The following is a 22,262-nucleotide window of genomic DNA, read 5'->3' as shown; positions in this document are numbered from 1 at the left end:
GTTGATGAGCACTCAGCTGGGGCGACTGATCTGTTGAGTGCAGTTGTTAAGGTTTCTCTTCGGCCCTGTGCTTTAGCATGTTTGCTGCCACTGTCGTGATCCTGCTTGTCATACTAGTTAAATCTCTCTGTTTGTTTTGATTTTGCGGGTTTTTGGGATAGGATAGGATAAATGCTTTATAAATGAATTTCTGTTGTGTGTGAGATGTAAGAAAAATATATCTGCCCTGCTATTAATGCAAAGTTGCATTTATCAAAACTACATTTAACAGTCATTAACGTAGCAGCGTACTGGATTTAACATGCAAAATGCAGCACTGCCATTTGTCAAATCTCTGTAAATTACCAAAATGTAAAGCTGGACCTCAGATGGAATGAAAGTCGTTTGTGCTAGCATCACTTTTCAGTCTGCAACGGTGATGAAAAACAGATGGTTGTGTACACGACTCCCTGCAGAGCTGTACTTAAGCTGTGTACATTTATGCAGAAGAGCAGATGTTGAATCAGAGACATGAGTGCTTCACTTTTGCTCAGGCCAGCTCTGTTAGGATAATTAGACAATAAATTGGTCACTAACTACAAAAATCAAACAGCATTATTTGGCAGAATGTCTGTATAGCAGCATAACTGTGGCACTGATGGCAAATACAACCATGATATAATATAATCAGGGAAATTAAACATATTAACATTTTCAACAAGTACTGCAGTTTGCTGCATTGTAATGAGAAAATGTTGGAGTGGAGGGAAACCCTTATCTTCATTTGAGGAGCCTTCTAGTTTCAGTTGAGCACATCACTTGTCAGTTATTCTGTGAACTGATGAGGTAGGGTCTGGTTAAAACAGCTGCTTCACCTCATCCTGTCTGGTGCTGCATCAGCACAAGAGTCGTCTCCACACATTTCATCGAAATCTAGGTTCAAATTCTTTTTTTTGATCAGGGTCGACATGTTCCCATAAAACAAGCACACTGAGACTTAATATTACAGAAATCCAAATACGATTTGAGCAGAAAAAAAAAAAGAAAAAACAGAAGAAGAAAAAAGACCGCTATCTCGCAGAAAAGCCTGGAGGAGCCTCCAAAAACGTACCCTTCATGCATCTGTTTTTAAATAATTTTTTTGGATATTAAGTCTTGTTTCTGCATTTCAATCCACACTGTCTCATACCATCAGCTCGCGGCTCCGTGTTTGATTCCACTCGGCGCTTTCTGCTCTGTTAGCGATCAAACGCGCGGCACAGAATGTGTAACCTTGCACAAAAGACGAGACTTGAGGCAAGTGAATATTGAAAAGAGATTTATTTCTGCTGGTAGTTACTTGAAGCAGTTGAATATTGAAAATGGATTTATTTTCGCTTGTGGTTCCTTGAGTGAGGACTGACTCAGCAAAGGAGCGTTGCAGAAAATGTCTGCCAATCAGGGAAAGCCTGGTTAATATTTTAAAAATAGTCTTACCTGTAAGATTGTGCTTTTTCTACTTGACTTCATGGAACATTTCAGCGCTTTTGGTTTGGATTGTTGTCGGTATTTATTAACAGTGTGTTTTCAAAAGAGTGGCTGCTTATTACTTGTATTGACTTTTACCTGTCCTTAAGGCGCATTAATGCACTGTAGGATACAGTTAAAATCTACTTATGCCGTTACTCAACCAAATCACGGTTGTTCCTCTACCAGTGATTAGACAGTGAGCACAGCACTGTTCCATTGGTTTTCTCTTAGCAACTGCACTCTAGAGTGAAAGCCCGCAGTCTGACTGGCACCAAAAGCAACCAACCAAGCGATACCACATAGGGGAACGCCCCCACCTATCGCCAGTGTTTAATCCACTTTCTTCCTTGTTTTTCCTCCTCATTCTTCTAATTTCTCTCCACTCCCATCATTCTCTATATCTGGCTTCCCTGCTCTATTTGTCTCTTTCTATCCCTCTGTCTTTTTTTCACCTGTCTCTTTTGGGCCACGCCTATGCCAGGTGACCATCTCAGTGGATGGTATATTGACCACCACTGGTTACACCCAGGAAGATTACACCATGTTGGGCTCAGATGACTTCTTCTACATTGGAGGGAGCCCCAACACCGCCGACCTGCCCGGATCACCAGTCAGCAACAACTTCATGGGCTGCCTTAAAGATGTGAGTCTGTCAATATATACTGTTTGGAGCTGATCAAACACGCCTCATTTTAGTGGGTAGTAGTTACTTGCTGCTGAAGCGATTCTGACCGCACCAGCCCTCGGTGTGTGATTCATTTAAAATAATACGCTCAGCCGCCCACACCATGGCATGGTGTGGGCATCTTTTTGCCAACTGATTACCTGTTTACATCAGTTAAAGGGTGTCTCAACACTGTCGGTAAGATGTTTTTCTTCCAAACTAAACAGCCATTCAAAAGAACATCAAACACACGTCACAAAGTTGCAGCGAGAACACACAACGCGTTCGACACATTCACGTTGACTCCGACACACTTGAGAATCATCAGTCTGTGCAGATATAGCTCCCATATTTGAGAGTGGGAGGTGTCAGACGTACACTATCCTGAATCCGTTTCAAGTGTTTATTTCCTTCACGCTTCCTCCCGCTCCTCCTAACCAGCTGCCGACCAAACGCATCCGCAGGCATTACACACACCGCGGTGGGATGGTATCACAAACAGACCGATTCAGATTTATGCTCACAGCCATGCGAGCGTGCACACACTAATACACACACACACAGTCACGGATGGATATGTAGAGGACAGTTGCCTTATAAAAACTTTATTTCTTCAACTTTGACGAAAAAAGGCTTTTATTTTTCACCAAGGCTTTAATTCATGGTTTAACAAGCTGTCAAGAGGACCAATCACAGCTTAAAGTATTATGCCCTTGTAAATGTAATGACTTGTATAGAGGCGACACAACATGGTGCCATCGCATTTCCTCATAAAACCACGCTGATTGAATAAGTAATTACTTTTGCCATCACTTTTAATGGATCGCACAGTAATCGCCCTATCTCTAACTTAATTATGCCTGCAGAATTACATTTTCATTATTTGGGTTGCTATCGGAAGGATCCCTAGTGGGTCTTAAACTTCCCAAGGCGTTTAACTATCCTCTCTCTCATCAAGACAAGGCTGGATTTACAGTCAACGTACAGACGGAGCACAGGGAAGGGGAGGGTGGTGTGAATGGTCGAAAAACAGACAACGGCAACAGCTAACTGCAACAAATAGAGGTGAAAGTGAGAAAGCAATAAGAGCAAGGTGCTTGGAATGTGATATCAGAGCAGATGGTTGGAGAGCAGAGCATCTAAGACTGCTGGATAGACTCAGAGGAAATGAGGAATTAAAAGTGCGAGTTCAATATGTATAGTGTCTTAAAGAGAAAATGTCTCAAGGAAAAATGGAGTTGCATTTGACAGCTGCACTTTTTATTGGTTTGCACAGTGCAGACAAAAGTATGAAAAGGAAAGTCAATGAAAAAGTGAAAATTTTGAGGCAAAGGTGAGATATGGTTTAGAGCGAAGGGAAGATGCTGCAGACAAATCCAGGAGAGAAGTGGTGTTACAGCAAACATCCGACATTGGCATTCATGTTTGACCTTCTGCCAAGGGCTGCCTTTTTCATTCAGCAGCTTGGGTTTGGGTCAGCACTGCAAAACATGTCTCTTTAAATCTTGTTTTCCTCAAATCAAGGGAAACAGTTTGCTGACAGCATGAGGCAGTTTCTCATAATTCCCACAGCGTGGACCCACTGTGGATAGAGAATTTCCATATTGTGCTGTTGAAGTGGTACCAGGTGCGTGCAGCCAAGTCGAACAGTCACAATATGGCTTTGAGATTAGCATGGAAGCAAATAAGAAGGTCCCGTTTTGAATCTCCTGTCTGTGTGGAGCTATCATGCGCCTTTTGTGTCAGTATAGCGAGCGACCAGACCCTCTCGTTGTTCCTTGGCGAAGGTGTGTTTACAGGTCAGAAAGATACAGTGTTTGATCCAGACTTGACCTTACTAGAAGCTTACTGGTTGTTCCGTTGGCGTTTGAGTCTTATGGGCTCAACCTCAGCCGCAGTCAGGCTCTAATGACTACTTCAGCGGAACTGAGCCAGAAAGGCAGCCGCGCAGAAAGTCACCGAGAAAACCCGCAATGAGAGTAACTGAGAGCGCCAGGTAAAGCAGCAGTAGCTGGAAATAAAGAGGAAAGTAAGTGGTTGGGGTGTAGACAGCGGTGTGTTTCATCCTGTGCTAGTTCAGTGGCACAGCTCGGATTATCAGTGGTGTTATGGTCTGGGGCAAAGCTTTCATGCCGCCACCGTGGTCAAACGCCTTTGATACGCTTGGCCAGTACCCTCCAGGCAGCAGAAATCCAAAGGAAGAGCACAGCAGAAGAAGAGTAAAAAGGCACCAAAAAAAGGCACTGAAGCCCTATGAAGTTTTTATTTGCTCTGTGTGTGTGTGTGTGTGTGTGTGTGTGTGTGTGTGTGTGTGTGTGTGTGTGTTCAAAGTCACCCACATGCTATGATCATGCACTGTGTGATGTATATGTGTGTTTTCTAGGCTCCCAGTCAGACTGGTGAGGTGTGAAATCATGTGTCTCTGCTCCTCACCCCCCCCCCCAGTCTTGTTTCCACAGATTCCTCTCTTCAGCACGTCACCATCTGTCTCTCCACCACCACCTCCGCCTCCCCATCTCTCTCCCAGACAGTGACCTTGCTATCGCCCATTTCACAATCCCCCCCCCATGTCAGTCTTTCTCTCGCTCTCCCCTCCTGCTTGCCTTCCCCACTCTTCCCACCGCTCTCATCACTTCTCTCCACCTCTCTCTGCCTCTCATCTTCTCTTTCTCGGGGGCAGTTTTGTGTAATTAAGTCCATGGTAGCACTGTTGGCACGACAGCTTTGCCATCCTGACGGCCAAATTAAAAATTGATTTCTTCGACTGATTCCATGCACTGGATGAATGCTCTCACCCTCCTCCTTGCCCTCACTCTTTCACTCTCTCTCTGCCCTCCCAACTTCATATTGACGCTCTATCTCTCCCTCTGCAGCTTCCTCCTCGTCTCACCTTTGTTGCGCGATAAAATCTTCCGGATTCGTCCATCGGCCCCACTCACACCCCTCCTCCCACAAGTCAACTTTCATTTGAGACTGTCGGGAGGGTGCCTGCCCTTTGCCCTTTCCAGTTGTGCTTTCCAATAACCAAGCAATCAATGCAGTGTATAGTAATGTCAATAAATCTATAAACTATTTGCTAAATGGAATAATATTAATTAATTGTCTGGGAATCTATTGTGACACTTGCAAAAGCAGGCTCATTCTATGTGGTGCCTGGGCTCAACATTGAAAAGTACATCAGGAGAAAATGATTATTTTTGGACTGCTGACCTGCAGGGTTTTAGATTCGCAGAGTTTCTCAATGACAAAACAAATCGATGGAGTCACCCCTGAGGAGGGCTTTGGCCCTGCATGAGCTGTACTGTTAGAACAGTGAGAAAGTCCACAATCTGTGTCGGGGCCGCATGCGTTCTGAGTTCAGAAAGATCGCTGAAGTTAATCCAGCACACAAACACTGTGTGTTTCTGTTCCTCAGGCCAGTCAATTCAGAAGTCCAAAGTGATCATCAATCACACAGTAGACTGAGTAGCTGGTGATAAACTCATTGTTAACTCTGCTTACAAAGTTTTTAAAACCTTCGACAGGGGTCTTTTTATTAGCGCACAATGCTAACAAGCTTCTCTCCAGCACATGGTTTGCTTCGTTAGATGAGCTGTCGAGACCCCCTCCTTCCCAGTGCTGAAGAAGACACAATGTCTTTATCAGGCCAGCCTCAAGGGTTTGCCTGCCCCTACTGAGTGCAGATCACCTGGGTCCTTTACCTTTTAAAAAGGCACAGATTATTTGACACACCTGTCAGACACCTCACACACTTTGGTGCTCCCATGCATTGCTCTGCCCCTCTGTTTCCTTCATCTCGCTGTCATGTATCATTCGCCGTCTTCCTTCTCTTGCCTTCCTTAGAGCTTAGCACCCCTCCCTTGTATTCTCCCACCATTGCTTGGTGTTGATTAGTATTTTCATAGACCTTTTGTGGTGCCAGATGCAGCTATTACTGGTCCTCATATAAATATGAGTTGTTCACTGTCAGATGGCAGGCAGATTTTAAGACTTGTATGGATTTAGACTTAAAGTCTAAAGCCCTTCCAGCAGCCCCAAGTCCCTAATCAGCGATGTGTCTTTTACATTTATTTTTCTTTGTTCACAGTTGACCTCTGAGGTTAGTAAGAAGCAGTGAGGTTCAAGCTCATGTTGTTTCCCAAAATGATAGAGATCATCTACTCATCAGCGTCAGTGAATTTGAATCATGATGTTTATTTTATTGTGTCAATATTTTTATTTATTTCAGTGCAATTTTAGTCTGGGTGTTAGTGCTAAGGAAAGGTCAAGGAGTCACCGTTGACATTAGGATTAATCTATTAGGAAACAAGAATACTTCAGCAAATATAATGGACAGCTGGACACAATCAGTGTTGTCACTGACCCAAGTATGACACACGCTAAATTTCATGTTTGACCATCGCTTCACAGAGTGAGAACAAAAGTGTTTAATGGATTCATTGACATCAGCTTCCATTGGCCCCATTGACTGGAGACATGCCTAGACCTTTTATCCCTTTGAGTCTGCAGAAAACAAAACAACAAAAAGAAAAATCCAATTTTTCATTGTCGCCATCCAACACTCGTTGAAACTTGTAGAGCCACATTGCAGAAACTGGCCTGAGTGTTTTGGCTCAGCACGTTACCTGCCCCATCTTTTCCCTACATACTATATGATCCTGTGCAAAAAAAACAAAGCAAAACAAAAAAATAAAAATAAAAAAACAGGTTGCAGAGAGACAGAGCAGCATGGGTAAACAAAAATAAATACCTGAAAATAAATTAAAATAAAAATGCATCTTCTCCCTCCTCCCACTGCCTTTTCCTTCTTTCACCTACCGCTTTTTTTTTCTAACACCTTAAGCCAGGCGAGCTCACGCCTTATTAGCTGCCAGTTTTAGCGTTATCATACCTAATTACCAGTACTAATCTCTGCTAATGACGACATTATGAGGTGTACAGTACATGTGGCAGCGTGGCCAATATATGGGAAAACCAAAGGAGGCTTAAGTTCAAGAATAACCCAGCTTATCTGTGTTCTTGTGCCTCGTTCTGTGCCTGTGTGTAGGTGTTTGACAGAGAGGGTGAGAGGGAGGAGGAGAGAGAGTGTGTGCGTACATGTGAAAAAATAGGTAGATTGGAGGGCGTTTGAAAGAGATACTGTGAAAGACAATGACAGCAGCAGTCTGGTGAAATTAGATAGTCAAAAACCAATACAGTGAACCGCGTTGCAAAGGACGAGCCTTTCAGTGCTGCAAATATGAAAACCGACCAACACAAACAAAAGCAAATGGTGACTTGACACACAGATGATAATTCAGCATTATTTTTTCCTCTTTGTACTTGAGGAAAACTGAAGTTTACAGGTATAACCAAACTAGCTATGCATTCTTTAAGGAGCAAGATGGAGGAAGAATCGATGTTCTGTTGGTGGACCCAGATAAAAATTGTACCTAATTTCACCCTTAAAATTGAATTCTGACAGTAAAAGATATGGGCAGTGATACTGGGAACTGCTTTCTCAAATAAGTGTCAAATTGCTGCAAGTTAATTTACATAGTCCACCAAAATTGATAGAAATCAATGGCTATCTGGAAGGTTGGGAATTGAATTGAAAACGGTGTGCATTCCTGTCACTGTACAGTTTGTAGTACATTTACAGGGCAAATCATTGAAAAATGACTGATAATGGCGAGTGTTACGCCCCAAACACCATGAGCAAGGAGCTTTCCGTGGATCAAACCTTGGACTTTACAATAACAGGACAAGCTTCATAGCCTTGACAGCAGCAGAAAACAAAGATAGAAATGTAGAGAAGGCGTTTTTTCCTATGCGTTACCTGTCAGCGTGTATGTGTGGGTGTACAAGAGAGCATGAAGAGCACTACAATCAGGCGAGGAAACGCACACAAACAAACGCAGAGACCTCAGCTGTTTCACACTATTACCTTGAGGACGGCCTCTCAAAACGCTGTCTACAGAGTGTTCAGCAAATAAAAGGAAAACTGAAACTATGAAAGACGAGGATAATTTACTTTGCCTTTAGCACTTAATCCATTATGAATGCACACAGGGAGGCATAGACACACTTTGAGCTGAAACAATAGAGCCATATTTCATCAAAGGCTGTTGGAGACATTTGCATTAAGGCTGTAGGCAACATTCACTACTCCCTGTGTCTGAATATCCCCCGGAGCCTTTTGATTTTTTCCATTTATCGTGCATATACAGTATACTGACATTTCTGAGCTACAGTTCTTGCACAACAACAAATAGTTGGTGAGCTTTCTGGATTCGACCTAGAGTTAGGAGTTTATCCAGTGGTGAACTGAGCTTTATGCACTCAGCATGTTATGCACCCACTCACAGCCATCAGTAAAATCAATGAAAGGAGTGAGGAGCATCGGATATTTGACCTAAATGTGTTGTCAGAGGATCGCAGGCTGGGGATGGAAAAGCAGCACGTGTAGCATGTTGAGTCCATGTTGGTTTCACAGTACTGTTCCAAGAGAAAGGAATGTATTTCAATCATGTTTTCATTCTTTACTTCTCCCATGCCGGCAAGATTTCCCAGCAGCCGCTGTAACTGACACTTGAAATTAATTTGGGCAATTAGGATGCATCTGCAGGCTCTGAGTGTTACGGACAGAATGTTCTTCTCTGTTGCAGCTGCATTTTGTTTTAGGCTATAGCAAAGTCCACTTTAAAATACTAATCCAGTTCTAGATGCTGTATTTGAATCCACAATTGTACCTCACCACCACTATTTCATACAGAATTACAGACTTGCTCTCCTTCACACCCTCCAGGTGGTGTACAAGAACAACGACTTTAAGCTGGAGCTGTCACGGCTGGCCATCGAGCGCGACCCCAAAATAACCCTGAACGGTGACCTGGTGTTCCGCTGCGAGGACGTGGCGGCCCTTGACCCCGTCACCTTCGAGACCCCCGAGTCCTACATCTCCCTGCCGAAGTGGAACACCAAGAAGACAGGATCCATCTCCTTCGACTTCCGCACAACGGAGCCCAGCGGCCTCCTGCTTTTCAGCCACGGCCGCCCTCAGGGCCCCAAAGAGCAGAAGCCTGGTAGGGAGCTGAAGACTGATTACTTTGCCATGGAGCTGCTGGACGGGTATTTGTACCTGCTGATTGATATGGGCTCCGGAAAAACCAAGCTGAAGGCCAGCAACAAGAAGGTCAATGACGGTGAATGGTGCCATGTGGATTTCCAGAGGGAAGGGAGAAAAGGTGAGTGGCACTTTAAAGTTGCTATAATGAGGCTGACAACTCATTTAGAATTTGACTGTGAAAACTTTTTATTGCAATGTTGTTGAATGATTACTTATTCTCATTCATCATCCACATTTTCACATCAAGAGACAGATTCATGTCAATATTTACTTTCCATCCACCTGTGAAAAAGTCATCATCTTCAAAATTGGCAGCATGACACAGAATTATGAAATTGCGTAGCATTCAGTAAAGCAGGAAAGTAAAACAATGACAATACTGTAATTTTGACTGCAAATAGTTATTTGGTGGTATCATCATTAATGAAGATTAAAACATAATATTTGTTTTACAATCGCCATTCAAAAGGCCAGATATGTGTCTCCAGCTAGCTCTACAGTACTAAACCGGTCCATGCACAATATATTTGTATTTTCATTGTATTCTGTCGCTTGATTAGGCAGAAGATTGAAAGAGTTGGATGTTCAGAAAAGAAGACTGAATTGGCTTTGACACATTCTAAAACCATCTATCTTTCAATGCTAATCCAAACATGTCAAAACAAATTTAAGAAATGGGCACACAGTGCACATGCTATTAATGATGCATCCAGTGGTATTTGTAAGTTCAGTTCTTATACTTGTTTGTTGTGTTCTAATGTCTCTGCCTGCATGTGGGCACAAACAGGGGCATCTGCTTGCTTGAGTGTGTGGTGTCTGATGAATGGTCTGTAGGTGGGCAAGCACCTTGGACATTATATCTCTCCCTAATGGCGTCTTATAATGAGGAAGCATGTGAATGAGTGTGTGTGTGTCTGTGTGTGTACGTGTGTGCGCGCGCAAGCATGTGATCTCACTGCTGCTCCTGCTGTAATTGGCTTTTAATAGAAAATTAAGACGGAGTCGTTAATCACAGAAAGAGAGAGGGCCTTTTGTTTCACCCACTCCCTGCTGCATTCTGCTTCCCTTCTCCTCCATTTATCCTATTATAGACACATTAGACACACACAAGCACAAACACACACACACTCGACTCATCTATTCTCCTTGTCTCCTGCATGTTACCCTGTCTGTGTTCTGTGTCCTTAAATTATCCACTTACTGCCCCTTCCACCGAACCATTCACTCACTTGCCCACTCACTTGACCACTTGACCTCTCACCTGCTCACTCGCCAACAGGCTTCTTCACTCATTTCCACTGTGTCTTTGAGTCACTCACTAAATACAAGATTCTCAGACACACAAACACACACATAAACTGCTTCCCATGCACATGAATCCATTTGCAAACATATCAGAAAGGGGTTTTTTTGTTTGTTTTTTTACATTTTGATGTTCGGTAGTTAACATTCTTTTCTGTTTCTGTCTTCTAGGATCTATCTCTGTCAACAGCCGCAGCATGCCCTTCAGCTCTCCAGAGGGCAGTGAAATCCTGGACCTGGACAGCGATATGTACCTGGGCGGGCTGCCCGAGTCTAAGTCAGACCTCATCCTGCCGCCGGAGGTTTGGACAGCGCTGCTTAACTACGGCTACGTAGGCTGCGTCCGCGACCTCTTCATCGACGGCAAGAGCCGTGATGTCCGCCGCCTGGCTGAGATCCAGAGCGCTCTTGGTGTGAGCAGTTTCTGCACCCGGGAACTGCAGAAGCGGTGTAGCAGCACCCCCTGTGGCAATGCAGGTCTGTGCAAAGAGGGCTGGAACCGCTACATATGCGATTGCACCGGCACCGGATACTTGGGGACCAACTGTGAAATCGGTAAGGAGGGTGACGTTGAAGGGATGTGTTCATGAATGAATCAACAGCTATGTCTGCATCTGATTTGCAAAAGGAGGGCCACTCTGTATCATCCCAAACAAGACATAAATTGATACAGTAACCTTTCTTGCAGTGAGGCAAAAAAAAAACTCATCATAATCAAGCCATCATACACGACAGTACACATAAAGTGTGCAAAGGGAATCGCAGATGGTCAAAGCACGAAACAATTAAAGTTGCTAAATTGTAAATGTTGTACACTCAATCCAATAAAGCAGAGGGAGAAAACAAGTGTAGAATGAGCATTTGACAACGCGCTGCCTTGTATTTGATACAACCAAGCAGCTGCTGTATAGTAAGAGCTCCACTGGGACATTTGCGGAAACCAAATGCCACCCGAGGATGGGTGGCATTAGGGGCCTGCTGGCTGCGAGGGGGGAATGGAGGCTGAAGCGCAAAGAGAATGGAGGCATAACAGCCAGTCCTACTGCCGCCATCTGTGCAAGTCATGCAAACCCAGGCGGCGTACATGCCACAACGAGGGGAGGTGAGCTAGTCAAGTAGCACCACATCTGATTCATTCCAATTAGCTGCAGGCGCCTTGCTTCATGGTTTGTCTTTGCACATCCATGGGGGTGAGTGAGCCATGATAGTATGAGATTTTAGGGACAAGGAGGGTAATGAGGGAAGGAGAGATATGATTCAAATCAGGACAGTGGAGGTAGAGGATGAAATATCTCTATTTTGAAGGGTGATATTTTAACAGTTTTGTCTTTGGGTGCTCAGATGACAGGTGTGGTTTTAGTGATGCTCTTCTGCCATCTAGTGGAGCTTTGTGCTACTGCAGGCATGTGGTACAGGGCACTATTCTAATAACCAGCCACATATTTCTCTGTGTCAGTAGACTAAGTGCATAGATTAACAGAGTGTAAGTACAATCAATGATGATTAGTGGCAGAAACCCAAATGGTTGATGCCACCAAGCCACAAAAATGAAAGGCATTGACAGTTTGAAATTGGTGTTAGGCTGATAATGACAATTATGACCACACTGGGTTTGTTTCACCTATTTATGTAAATGGCGAAAGAAGGCGAGGTGTGTTGTCCAGCGTGTGTGAATCCACATTGCGCACGTTTGAAATCTGGCTGCTTCCGCCTGTTTGCCCACCTGTAGCAGGGACTTGTCAGCTTCTTTTAACATCATGCTATTTGTGCCTTCTGAAACCTAAATATTTGAACCACCCTTTGACAGTGACTCACGTTAGCCTATGGTGACACATATCAACCCACACTGCAAAATAAGAGCAGTATGCAGGGAACTGTCAATCTGCACAGCAGTCTATTTGTGGCATAGATAGAGTTACCATGGTCGAGCCTAGTGGGAATAAAGATGTCTCAGAAACCAGCTGCACTTTTGTTGTTGGCATTTTTCCAAGCTTGAAGAGAGTTTCCTTTCTTTTATTATAACGTATGTTTTCATTTTGTCCTTTGGATGGTAGATTTGTCATCTGATGAGGATGTAATAGGGATGAAAGAAGGAAGTCCCAGGCACATTCAAACATTAACTTGACTCAAATGAAGACACAATGATATTTATTAAGAAAATGACATGGCACAATGGAGCAATAACAAAAACACAAAAGAGAGGTCTATGGTTGTAGGCTGCATGCTGTCATCAAACCTTCAAACGCACTTACATGGCTGAGAAGTAAAACAATGATTGATGTTATTTTTTTATTGATGTGATAAGTTTTAGGTTTACTGGCTTTGATCATGATTTTCACTGAGTGTTCTCTTGATCTTATGATGCACATATGGCATCTAAATACAACTATTTTGACGAATCGGGTAGTTTGTATAAGTTGCGGTTACATTTGAATGCTTAAAATGCAAAGACAGAAAAAGAATAACTTATCTCACATAAGGCTAAGCAGAAAATGAAACCTTTTTTTTGTGTGACCTAATGAGACAAATCAGCATGTTCTAATTCTAGATCTGTAGTGTTTGGTGTAACTGGGACTGTTTCATCCGGGCTGACATTGAATTTGATTCTTGAACTTGGCTGTCGATACAGTGCTGTCATAGCCAAGCGACCTTATGTTCTGGGTTCACCTGACTCTCTGCATCCTGTGTAACGTGTTACCTTCTTTGTCACTCCTCTGTCCTCTCCTTCACCCTATCCAGAGGCGACGGTGCTGAGTTATGACGGCAGCATGTACCTGAAGATCATCATGCCGGTCACTATGCACACGGAGGCCGAGGACGTGGCGCTGCGCTTCATGTCTCAGCGGGCATATGGCCTGCTCATGGCCACCACCTCCAAGGAGTCCGCGGACACCCTGCGACTGGAGCTGGACGGAGGCCGCATCAAGCTCACCGTGAACCTTGGTAAACCACTGTGATTCATGGTGGATGTCTCTCCTAACCTTTCCCTTACCATCCCTTGTCTCCTCATCTCTACTCTGTATTGTAGCGTTGTGTACTGCTGAACATAGAAGGATGGTTTGACATTTTAAGTTCCACACCATCATTTTTTCCATTGTCAGATAGTTGGGTGGGATAAAGCTTCTAAATTTGTCCCTCGGTTTTGTTTTGTGTGATAGAACACGCTTCATGTCACTGAATGTGAACAGTCGGCAGTATATTTGGCCCACTGGTTTAAATGAGGAGATTGAGAAAACTGAGGTACAAATCCAGAAACTTCCCCACAAACTGCTTGCAGCAGGAATATAAGACTAAAAGTAAAAAATGTATATGTGTCCCCTCTGTGGGGAGCCACCCTGCAGTCATTTCTGTTCCATATTCTATGACCCCTGGTCCCACCCTATCCCCTCTACATTCATCCTCTTCTTTTGTTCCCTGTGAGGCCCCATAGCACCCCCTCCTGTTTAAAAGCTCCATCTCTCACGATATCCCTGGCCTGATCCTGAGCCTTAACCCACTAACCTGTCTCTAGAAGCTTCGAGGTGGTCTTGCTCCTGTGTCACTCTTCCTAATGGTTCTGCTCTATTTCTTTTCATGGAGTTATCTTAGGGGCTGGTTGGCCCCACTTCTGCCCAGCAGCGGTGCTAAGAGGAGGAAGGAATCCTCATCATCAGTAATTACAGACAAGTTCAAAGTAGCTGGCGGTGTAAAGAGGACTTAAAGGCACTCTTAGAATGCAGATGGTCAGTGAAATTGTGCAGCAGGGTTGTAAGATGGATGGTTTCATAGCAGGGATATTCTCTCTAATAACTGGCTGCGGGATGGCAGACCTTTTGACTTATTCATTGCAATGAATATTAGTGCTCTGAGGAAGATGGGTATGACCTCCCAGCTCTGGATAATTTAAGTATGTCCTGATCCTTTGAAGGAACAGACTCTTAGCAGTGAACCAGGAGGAGCATGACAGAGGTGCACCCTGAAATATGGGAGTTTAAGTTACCACAGAGACAGGAATTGTGGCCGTGGGATAAACAAAGGTGGCCACTCTGCTCTCTTTTCCTATTTCTCTTTCTCCTTTCTGTCTCCTTCTCTCTTTGTCTGTCACTCATAAACACTCCACCTGGCCAAGACACAGAAGATGGAACTTTTCATCCCTTCAATGGCCTGTATGTCTGCGGCCCTCGGATCAAACAGTCAGAGAGACCGGCTCACAGCTGTAGCAGTCTGAGGTTTCACGCACATTTGTACCTGCTGTCCACAGGGCCACAGCATGACCTGGTAGCCGTCCCCCAGCAACACCCTTGCAACTAATCCACAATGGCAAAGTCCTCAAATGAATTCACATACCTGTCCTATTTCCCTGTTTTCAAAGGAGCTTAATGACACCTCAAAACTGTCACACAGTTGACTGACATTATAGCTCTGCTCAGGATTTTCATAGCTCTTTTGCAAGGAAATTAATTAACCCACAATCAGTAGGGAATCCTCAATATCTGTTCAGGCTGTAATCATTGTTAAGATAATTAAAATCCGGCTAATTAATCACTCAGAAAGGCTATAATGGGACAGATTTAGGCCTAATGATATGTATTAGTGATGGATAATGCTGATTACCTGTTCAATGTGCAGTGTGTCAATATTCTAACATTCACACGCTTTCAGGAGAACTTTTTTTTTTTTTTTCAAAAAGATAGCACAAACGTGGTTTCTCTGTCGATTCCTGCTCACCAACACATTCGGCCCTTAAACACATTGTAATGGAACTGTATTCGTATCACCCCGACCTCTCTACAGAGTGATGCCGGTCCCTGGCTGTTTGTGTCCACTATTCTGTAGCGGTTGACAGCTCGAGACCACAACCCAGCCACACAGCCACATGCACACGCAGCTTCCTGCCACCAGATGGGGCAGAATAGCAATGAACCAGATTCTGTAATAATTGGGTACTTTAATTACGCCTTTAAAGGAAGTCTTTGATTAGTAATCGCCATGAAAGCTCGGACTAAGCTACAGAGCAGGATTCAGTTTCTTGCTCTGGGACTCTTGACCAGAGCGGATGTGTACTGATGCTCTGCTTTAACACGAGACTTCCAGTTGAAGGACAAAGCCGCCTAGCCAACACTCCACCATTCTGACAACACAGTTTGTAAAATGACAACACTTTCCGCTGTGTTTTTGTTGCACCACTTGTAGCAAATAGTCCACAGTCGGGTCTTATTTCTTGCGGCTTGTGTGCACCAGGCATGAGGTGGCTGGGGTGTGCAGATCACCCTTTCTTGTCATTTACACTGTTGGGTTTCTCATTCCCGAAGTGCTGCAGAAGGCAAGCGCATCTCAAATTGCCAGGAAAGAGGCCTAAAGCTAAAGGTGCAAGACATCGTATCCGCTCTAGTGACTGCGCAGCAGCTGCAGGAAATAGGATATTTGCACACAGTATGAGCATGATGGCTTCACTGTGTTTATTTTGAAAATCTCAGCCAAGAAAACAACCACTTGAAGTTATTTAGACCATTTGATTCTGGCCAAAGCACTTTGTGCAGTTGAAATTATCAGGCTCTATCTTACTTGTTGATCGTATATTTATGATATTTGAAGCATTGCATGCTTCATACATGACATAGAATATTGAAACATTGAAATGTATTTGGTTTGCCAGATGGCACGTCAGGTCTTTGAAGCTCATTGTTTCATAACTCCACTCGACCAAGATAGAACCTTATAATTCCAACAACAGGATTTGCATTTTAATGTTGTCTCTGTATTTACGTGGAAAGTTTTTATTCTGTATTTATACACTGACAATGGAGCGCTTTGTAAAGATCATTTCCATAAATATGATGACAACAGAAGAGTCATCATTGTGCTCTCCTACTGTATAGACCCCACGGTGTGAGTCTTGCCTTCTGCTGTGCTCTGGGGTTATTGGGTGGAAGGAGGGATGGATGATGGGGTTGATGGAGGAAAAGGGTGATCCTGACTCAGAGCCTGTCCCCGGATGGTGGCCCCAGAGCAATGCTTGGTTGTCTGCAGAATGTACTTTGAAGGATGTAAAATGTTTTTTTCTCTCTCTCTTTTATCCTTTCTTCTCTTTCTTCTCTTCCTGTCTGTCCCTTTCTTTCTTCTTTTCTTTTTGTTTGATCTCACCATTTCGCTCTCTCTCCCGCCAGATTGTATCAGGATAGACTGTAGCCTCAGTAAGTGGTTCTATCCATTTTTCTGACTAAAATGTATCTGTCTATCTCATCTTGACTCTGTGCAGTGGACCTTTTCTGCTTTCTCCTGACCTCATGATGAGTGACATCTCCCTCATTACCCACACGTCCGCTCTTACACGTTTTCTTTGAATGAGCATCTGTTGAACTTCTTTTTTCCAGTTCATATTATTTCTCCATCTTTCTTTTGTCTGTTTCATACCTAATTTGTATCTCTCTCTCTGCCCATTGTTCCTATACACAATCTAAGTTCTACTTTTCTTCTTTCCATAAGTTTTGTCACTCTGATTTCCCCTTTTCTGATGTAGATTTAATTAATGTTTCACTTGCATAATTTCCATGCTGCAGTCCTCTGCTTGCCTACCATTCTCTGCTATGAAATTATTTCATTGCCTCTCGCCTGTCCAATACCTCCTCTGTTCATTTCCTGTCGACCTTCTCCAAAAACGCGTTCAGAAAAGGGCAACTTGACCCTCCCTTGTTCGATGTTCCTATTTTCTATAATGCAGCGCTGAGTCCCGGCTCCACTCGGCTGCACACACAGGTGTTGCCTGTTTTCTGTGTGGGACAAACTGTAGTTTTGGCCCCTAGAAAGCTAATTGCTTATCCACTGAGAGACGGCACCACCTGGTGCATGCTTGTTTTCAGAGCAAGCTAATGTTTTTCTGCCCCATGCTGACAGCATGATAGCAAACTGTTATTTCTATCATGGCCACTGACAATTGAACAACTAGCCCACAGGTAAGTGCTGCGAGCCACAGTGACAAAAGTGGAGAAAACCTGATGTTTGCCGCAGTGTTTGTGTCTTTGTGTGTGTGTTCTTCGATTTTTCTGACATCTTTGTGAGGGTAGAACGGCGGGGGGCTTGACTTTGATCAACCTCTAACAGCAGCTTGCATCAGAAAGCAATTGAGTGCTTTTTCATATGCTTTTCTGTCTGTAAAAGAGTTGCATGTATTGATTCATCAGCACTTATGATCAGATTGTGGCCAGACAGATCAGGTTTGGATGTATGTCACGTCTCTACACTTAAAATGCACTTGAATGCTGTTTATGTCAGACTTTATGGAGTGCAATCCAAAAACTTCAAAAGTCTCTGCCAGGCGTGGAAGTGGTTGCAGTGTATGACGAATTACACCACTTATTATGTGTGGGAGCTAGTGGCATGTCACACATTCAAATAATGCTCAGAGCATGTCCATACCCGGGTTGACCACTAGATGTCACACAAGCACTGGGGATGTTGTGTGATCTCCCAGCAGCAGGGAGGAGATAGAGACTGAAGCTATTGTTTCTTTTTATTCCACCACCCTAAGTCATTTCTTTGTTCGGCCAGACAGAAACAGGCCTGGATTGTACGTTATTGTTTATTGTCTGATACGGCGGGTTAGGTCACGACTGATTTGTATGCTTTAACGTGAGAATTGTTGGAGCAGGAGAATGTCAGGAGGTCTTGTAATTTTTCACAGATTCTACATGCTGAAAGTGTTTCTTCATCCAGCTATAATGGAAGCAGCACTTTGCACATTGATTTTTTAATTTTTGTTTCTTTTTTTTTTTTTGTTCAGCAGCTGTGGTTTTAAATATTGATAGGATTATTCAATGGTGCTGCCGAGCAATAGTCTGTCACAGACCTGGAACCCTGGACTCCAGCAGTTTTGCAGGGAATAATTTATTTTACCTTTATTCTTTTTTGGTTAACTGAGCGCCCTTGTACAACCGTGCCCTGCTTCATGGCCACTCAGTCACACACAACACTATACAAAAGAAAGAATATGTGAGTACATAAAGGAGGGGGAGAAACTGTGTGTGGGAGAGAGAGACCAGCAAAAAAAAAAGAGAGCGATAGGGAACAAACCAGGGAAGAGCTACAGACAACAATTTATTCAATGCCATGACATCTGCCGGTCGATTCCTCCTCCAGAGCCCTAAAGTAACTAAAGCCTTGAATTCGAATAAGAAAATCAGGGTACCAAAGCCTCTCTGCTGGCTGGTCCATGCAGGTTTTCTTCTTCGCATTTATTTCAACTTAGTGGCAGACGCTAAGAGAACAAAATCCTAGCAGGGTAAGCGGCACCATTAATGTGGCACTAATTATATATAAATTTATATCCTGCCTGCACAAGGGATGGAAAGGCCAGTGAGTGGAGAAATAAAATACTGGATACTCTGTAGGTCTTCTTCTCTCTACCTACAAAAGGAGACAGATCGATGTGGAATGTATTGGGCCACTGGCGTTGAACACAAATGGCTTCCATGAATATGAGGTGACTACTGCAGATACATCCGGGTCACTTTTGGAGCATAAAAAGGCACATGAAGATACAATATAGCAGTGATCCCACCATTTCTAACTTGCATTACAACCTGTATGAAGAACAAACACAAACCAAAAGAGCAATGGGAAGAGTGAGACTTCACTGCACATCAGATTTGGTTGCATTGAGGGACACTGATGGAGACAAAGCAAGAATAACTGGATCATTAGCATACCTATTGCATCAGCACTTGGAGAGCATCGGCATACCCTACTGTTCGTCTTCTTTATTATTTCTCTGTTTGTTGTGCCATCACCCCTGACACTACTACTGCTGAGACTCCAGTATTTCAGCTATTGACCAACTATTGACTTTTGATCGTTTTATTTCTGGACTTTGGAGTGCTTTGTGAGGCGTAGGAAGTGAAGGATCGTCCTTGTGTTTTTATTTCAGTACATCCTGACCCTGTTCTCCCACCTTAATGCTACTGGATATGATATGGAGCAGAGCTGGTGCCCTCAGCTCCAGTCAGGTCAGGGTGTCACGCTGATGATATCTGTTTGGAAGGTGGCCTTTCAGCAGCCGGCAGCACCTTCTCTTCGAGCTAGATGAGATGAGATTTGGCATGACATATGGGCAGCATGTGGGGAAGGAGGACTCCGTCTGCTAATGTCAAACCCTTTGCCCTATCCACATGCAAGTACTCACTCCAGAACACACTGAGACACACACTGTGTCTGAGTGTACAGAGGAGATGAAAAGTAACTGATTGCAGTTCGGGCGGGTGGCAACATTCAGATGAATTTTTTCACTTATGTGCATTCAAGCCGTGTTAACGATTAAAACAATCTGTCAACTCCTGTTTGTTGGCACACAGTAAGACACACGATTAATGTAAAGGTAAACCTTTTCCAGGCTTCAGTATGAGTACAGCATAATGGTGGTTCTACTGCTGTGTTCTCAAACTGATATTATTTTTTTTCTACCTGCCTGCCAAATGGCTGTCTAATGACTCACTGCTGCTGTAACATTCAAGCCTACTGAAATATGTAGCTGTAAGTTGTAGATTGTAGCGTTACTGAGGCTGCATCCACACTAGTAAGTTATTGTTTTAGATTGCATAACTTTTGCACTTTTAGTACTCTGGCATTTTCATACCCCTTAAAAGTGAGATTTTTTTTGCTGGCCCCATTTTAGGGATTGCATCTTCATCTGGATGGGTGGAAACAGACACATTCGGAAACTATGACGCAACATCCGTGTTCGCTTCCTCATTGGTTCTTATCAGTCCCAACGTGTCCTGATCCGTCACACCCTTATCACTTGACCCATTTCAGGAAGGAATCAAACGACATCAGCCTGTACTGACTACCAGCAGTTAATTAAACATGGGTAATGAATTACAGATGTTTTGTAGTCTGTACTAGCAGCTGTTGTGCAGTTCAAGTCTCCAGTTTATCGTGCTACTACATGCACAGGAGGCAAGCACCAAACACCGGTCTGCATGTACCCAGTGTGTGTGAATGGTCATGTGATTATGTATTTTCAGGAGTGTTAGTCTGGTTGTAGACCATTCTGATGCTTAAATGCTTAAATGCTCATCTGGACAGAGACGGTTTTCGTTTAAAACACTGTTTAAAAATGAAAATGTATAAGCGTGGATGTGTCCTGACCTCCTGCTGGGTGTGGGCAGTTGTTAAAACAGACTTGTCTGGTATTTGTTAATTTGTAACAGAGGGGATGGCCAAACCCTAACCCAACTTAATACTAACCCTTCCCCCATGGTAAAAACTTTATCTGTAGTCATGACTCATGTCTTTTCAGCAGCACAGAATAAGCTACTGAATAATCCTAGAAATATTATAGGAATATTATAGGAATAGGACAGGCCGCAGTGTGTCGCTGTGATCCTCTCACTCTTCCGTGATTGCGCGTTGCTACCTATCACTTTAATCATGAAGGTGATACTATTCTATAGAATATATAGGCCACCATGTAGGATAGAATTGATAGAACAGAACATATATAGTAGATTTTAGATCCAGGGGGGTGACAGAGAAAAAGGCAAAGCTACAAATCCATCTCTTACTTCAGCACCATGGACAGCAGCATGGATTTGTCAATACACAGCACAGTCAGGCTGCTGATATTTCAGAGTCCCCCCCCCCCCCCCTCACACTACTTCCTATGACTTACTGTGACCTACTCCTTACCCTATAATTGAGTCATTTTTCCAGATAAATGAATTTATGTCTACATTTTTTGGGCTCTTTGTTCAACAATGCCGCAGACCAATAAGAATAGCACACTGATGACTAATAACACCAGGAGATGAGCACATTTCTATCTAATGCTGCCACAGTAATGTGAACGCCCACAAACACAGATGCGCATGTACACACACATGCATTCACAGATGCATGCATCATCTTGTGGGCAGAGAAATGAATCTGAGATTTTGCCCACACGCACTCAAACGCAGCACATCTCTGTCACTGAAGCTGTCACCCTCCTCACTTTTAGCTGCTTCCACCCAGGTTGTCAGGTGTCACACTCCTCCCCCATGTGTTTTGCACAGTCACGACTATTGAAATATGCACCAGCGCTTTCCACGTAACCCGTATCTGTTTTCACTGCAAATACGGGACATGTGTTCATAGACGGCAGGTATATTGGCCGTTTTATATTTGAATGGATAGTTTGTTCAGTCTAATTTGTATTGAATTGGTTTCTTATCTGGGGCCCCAGCTCTTTCTCACTTGTCTCCAAGCAGATGGCTCTCTTACTTTCTCAGTGAATCACAAATATTGAATTTGAATGAGTTTCCAAACTCTCACTTAGATCATGAGTCATCACATCCTATTTCAGCCAAATAGATGTCAAAGTTGGACATACAGTGGGCACTAGGAGTTGCCCTCAGCACGCACAACATCCTACAGTTTGTGAAGTTTGAGCATGTAACAGAGTTAGACTATATCAAATTTATTTTGGAGATGCTTGGATTTGGATTTGATTTTTAAAGGCAATTTAATGCTCCAATAGAGGATAGCCCTTTTTTTAGTTAATGTTCATTTTATCCTCCAAAACTCCAGGCTAAATGTGATGAAATGAGCCAATAAGAGGAGTATGTTATTAACATAATGCCTCAGATCTGTACACCCTCAGAGATGGGTATGTCATTTGATATAAATAGATCTGTATTAAAAGCAATCATCTAGTTCAGCGATGGACAACAGAAATTAATTGCACAT

At 43.4% G+C, this 22,262-nt stretch overlaps 1 protein-coding gene across 1 annotated transcript in view; it reads left to right on the top strand.

Moving 5' to 3' along the window:
- The window catches only part of nrxn2b (neurexin 2b), a 550,653-nt gene that overhangs the window by 221,087 nt on the left and 307,304 nt on the right, over positions 1–22,262 (top strand). Inside the window, exons 8-12 of the mRNA XM_041964490.1 lie at positions 1,970–2,131; positions 8,940–9,378; positions 10,734–11,117; positions 13,302–13,505; positions 16,709–16,735. Coding sequence (XP_041820424.1) covers positions 1,970–2,131; positions 8,940–9,378; positions 10,734–11,117; positions 13,302–13,505; positions 16,709–16,735 — 1,216 coding nt within the window. The remainder of the gene's footprint in view (positions 1–1,969; positions 2,132–8,939; positions 9,379–10,733; positions 11,118–13,301; positions 13,506–16,708; positions 16,736–22,262) is intronic.

This window comes from Chelmon rostratus, chromosome 23 (genome assembly GCF_017976325.1).
Source record: "Chelmon rostratus isolate fCheRos1 chromosome 23, fCheRos1.pri, whole genome shotgun sequence".
Taxonomy (NCBI): Eukaryota; Metazoa; Chordata; class Actinopteri; order Chaetodontiformes; family Chaetodontidae; genus Chelmon; species Chelmon rostratus.
This window is presented reverse-complemented; position numbering and strand designations above follow the sequence as displayed.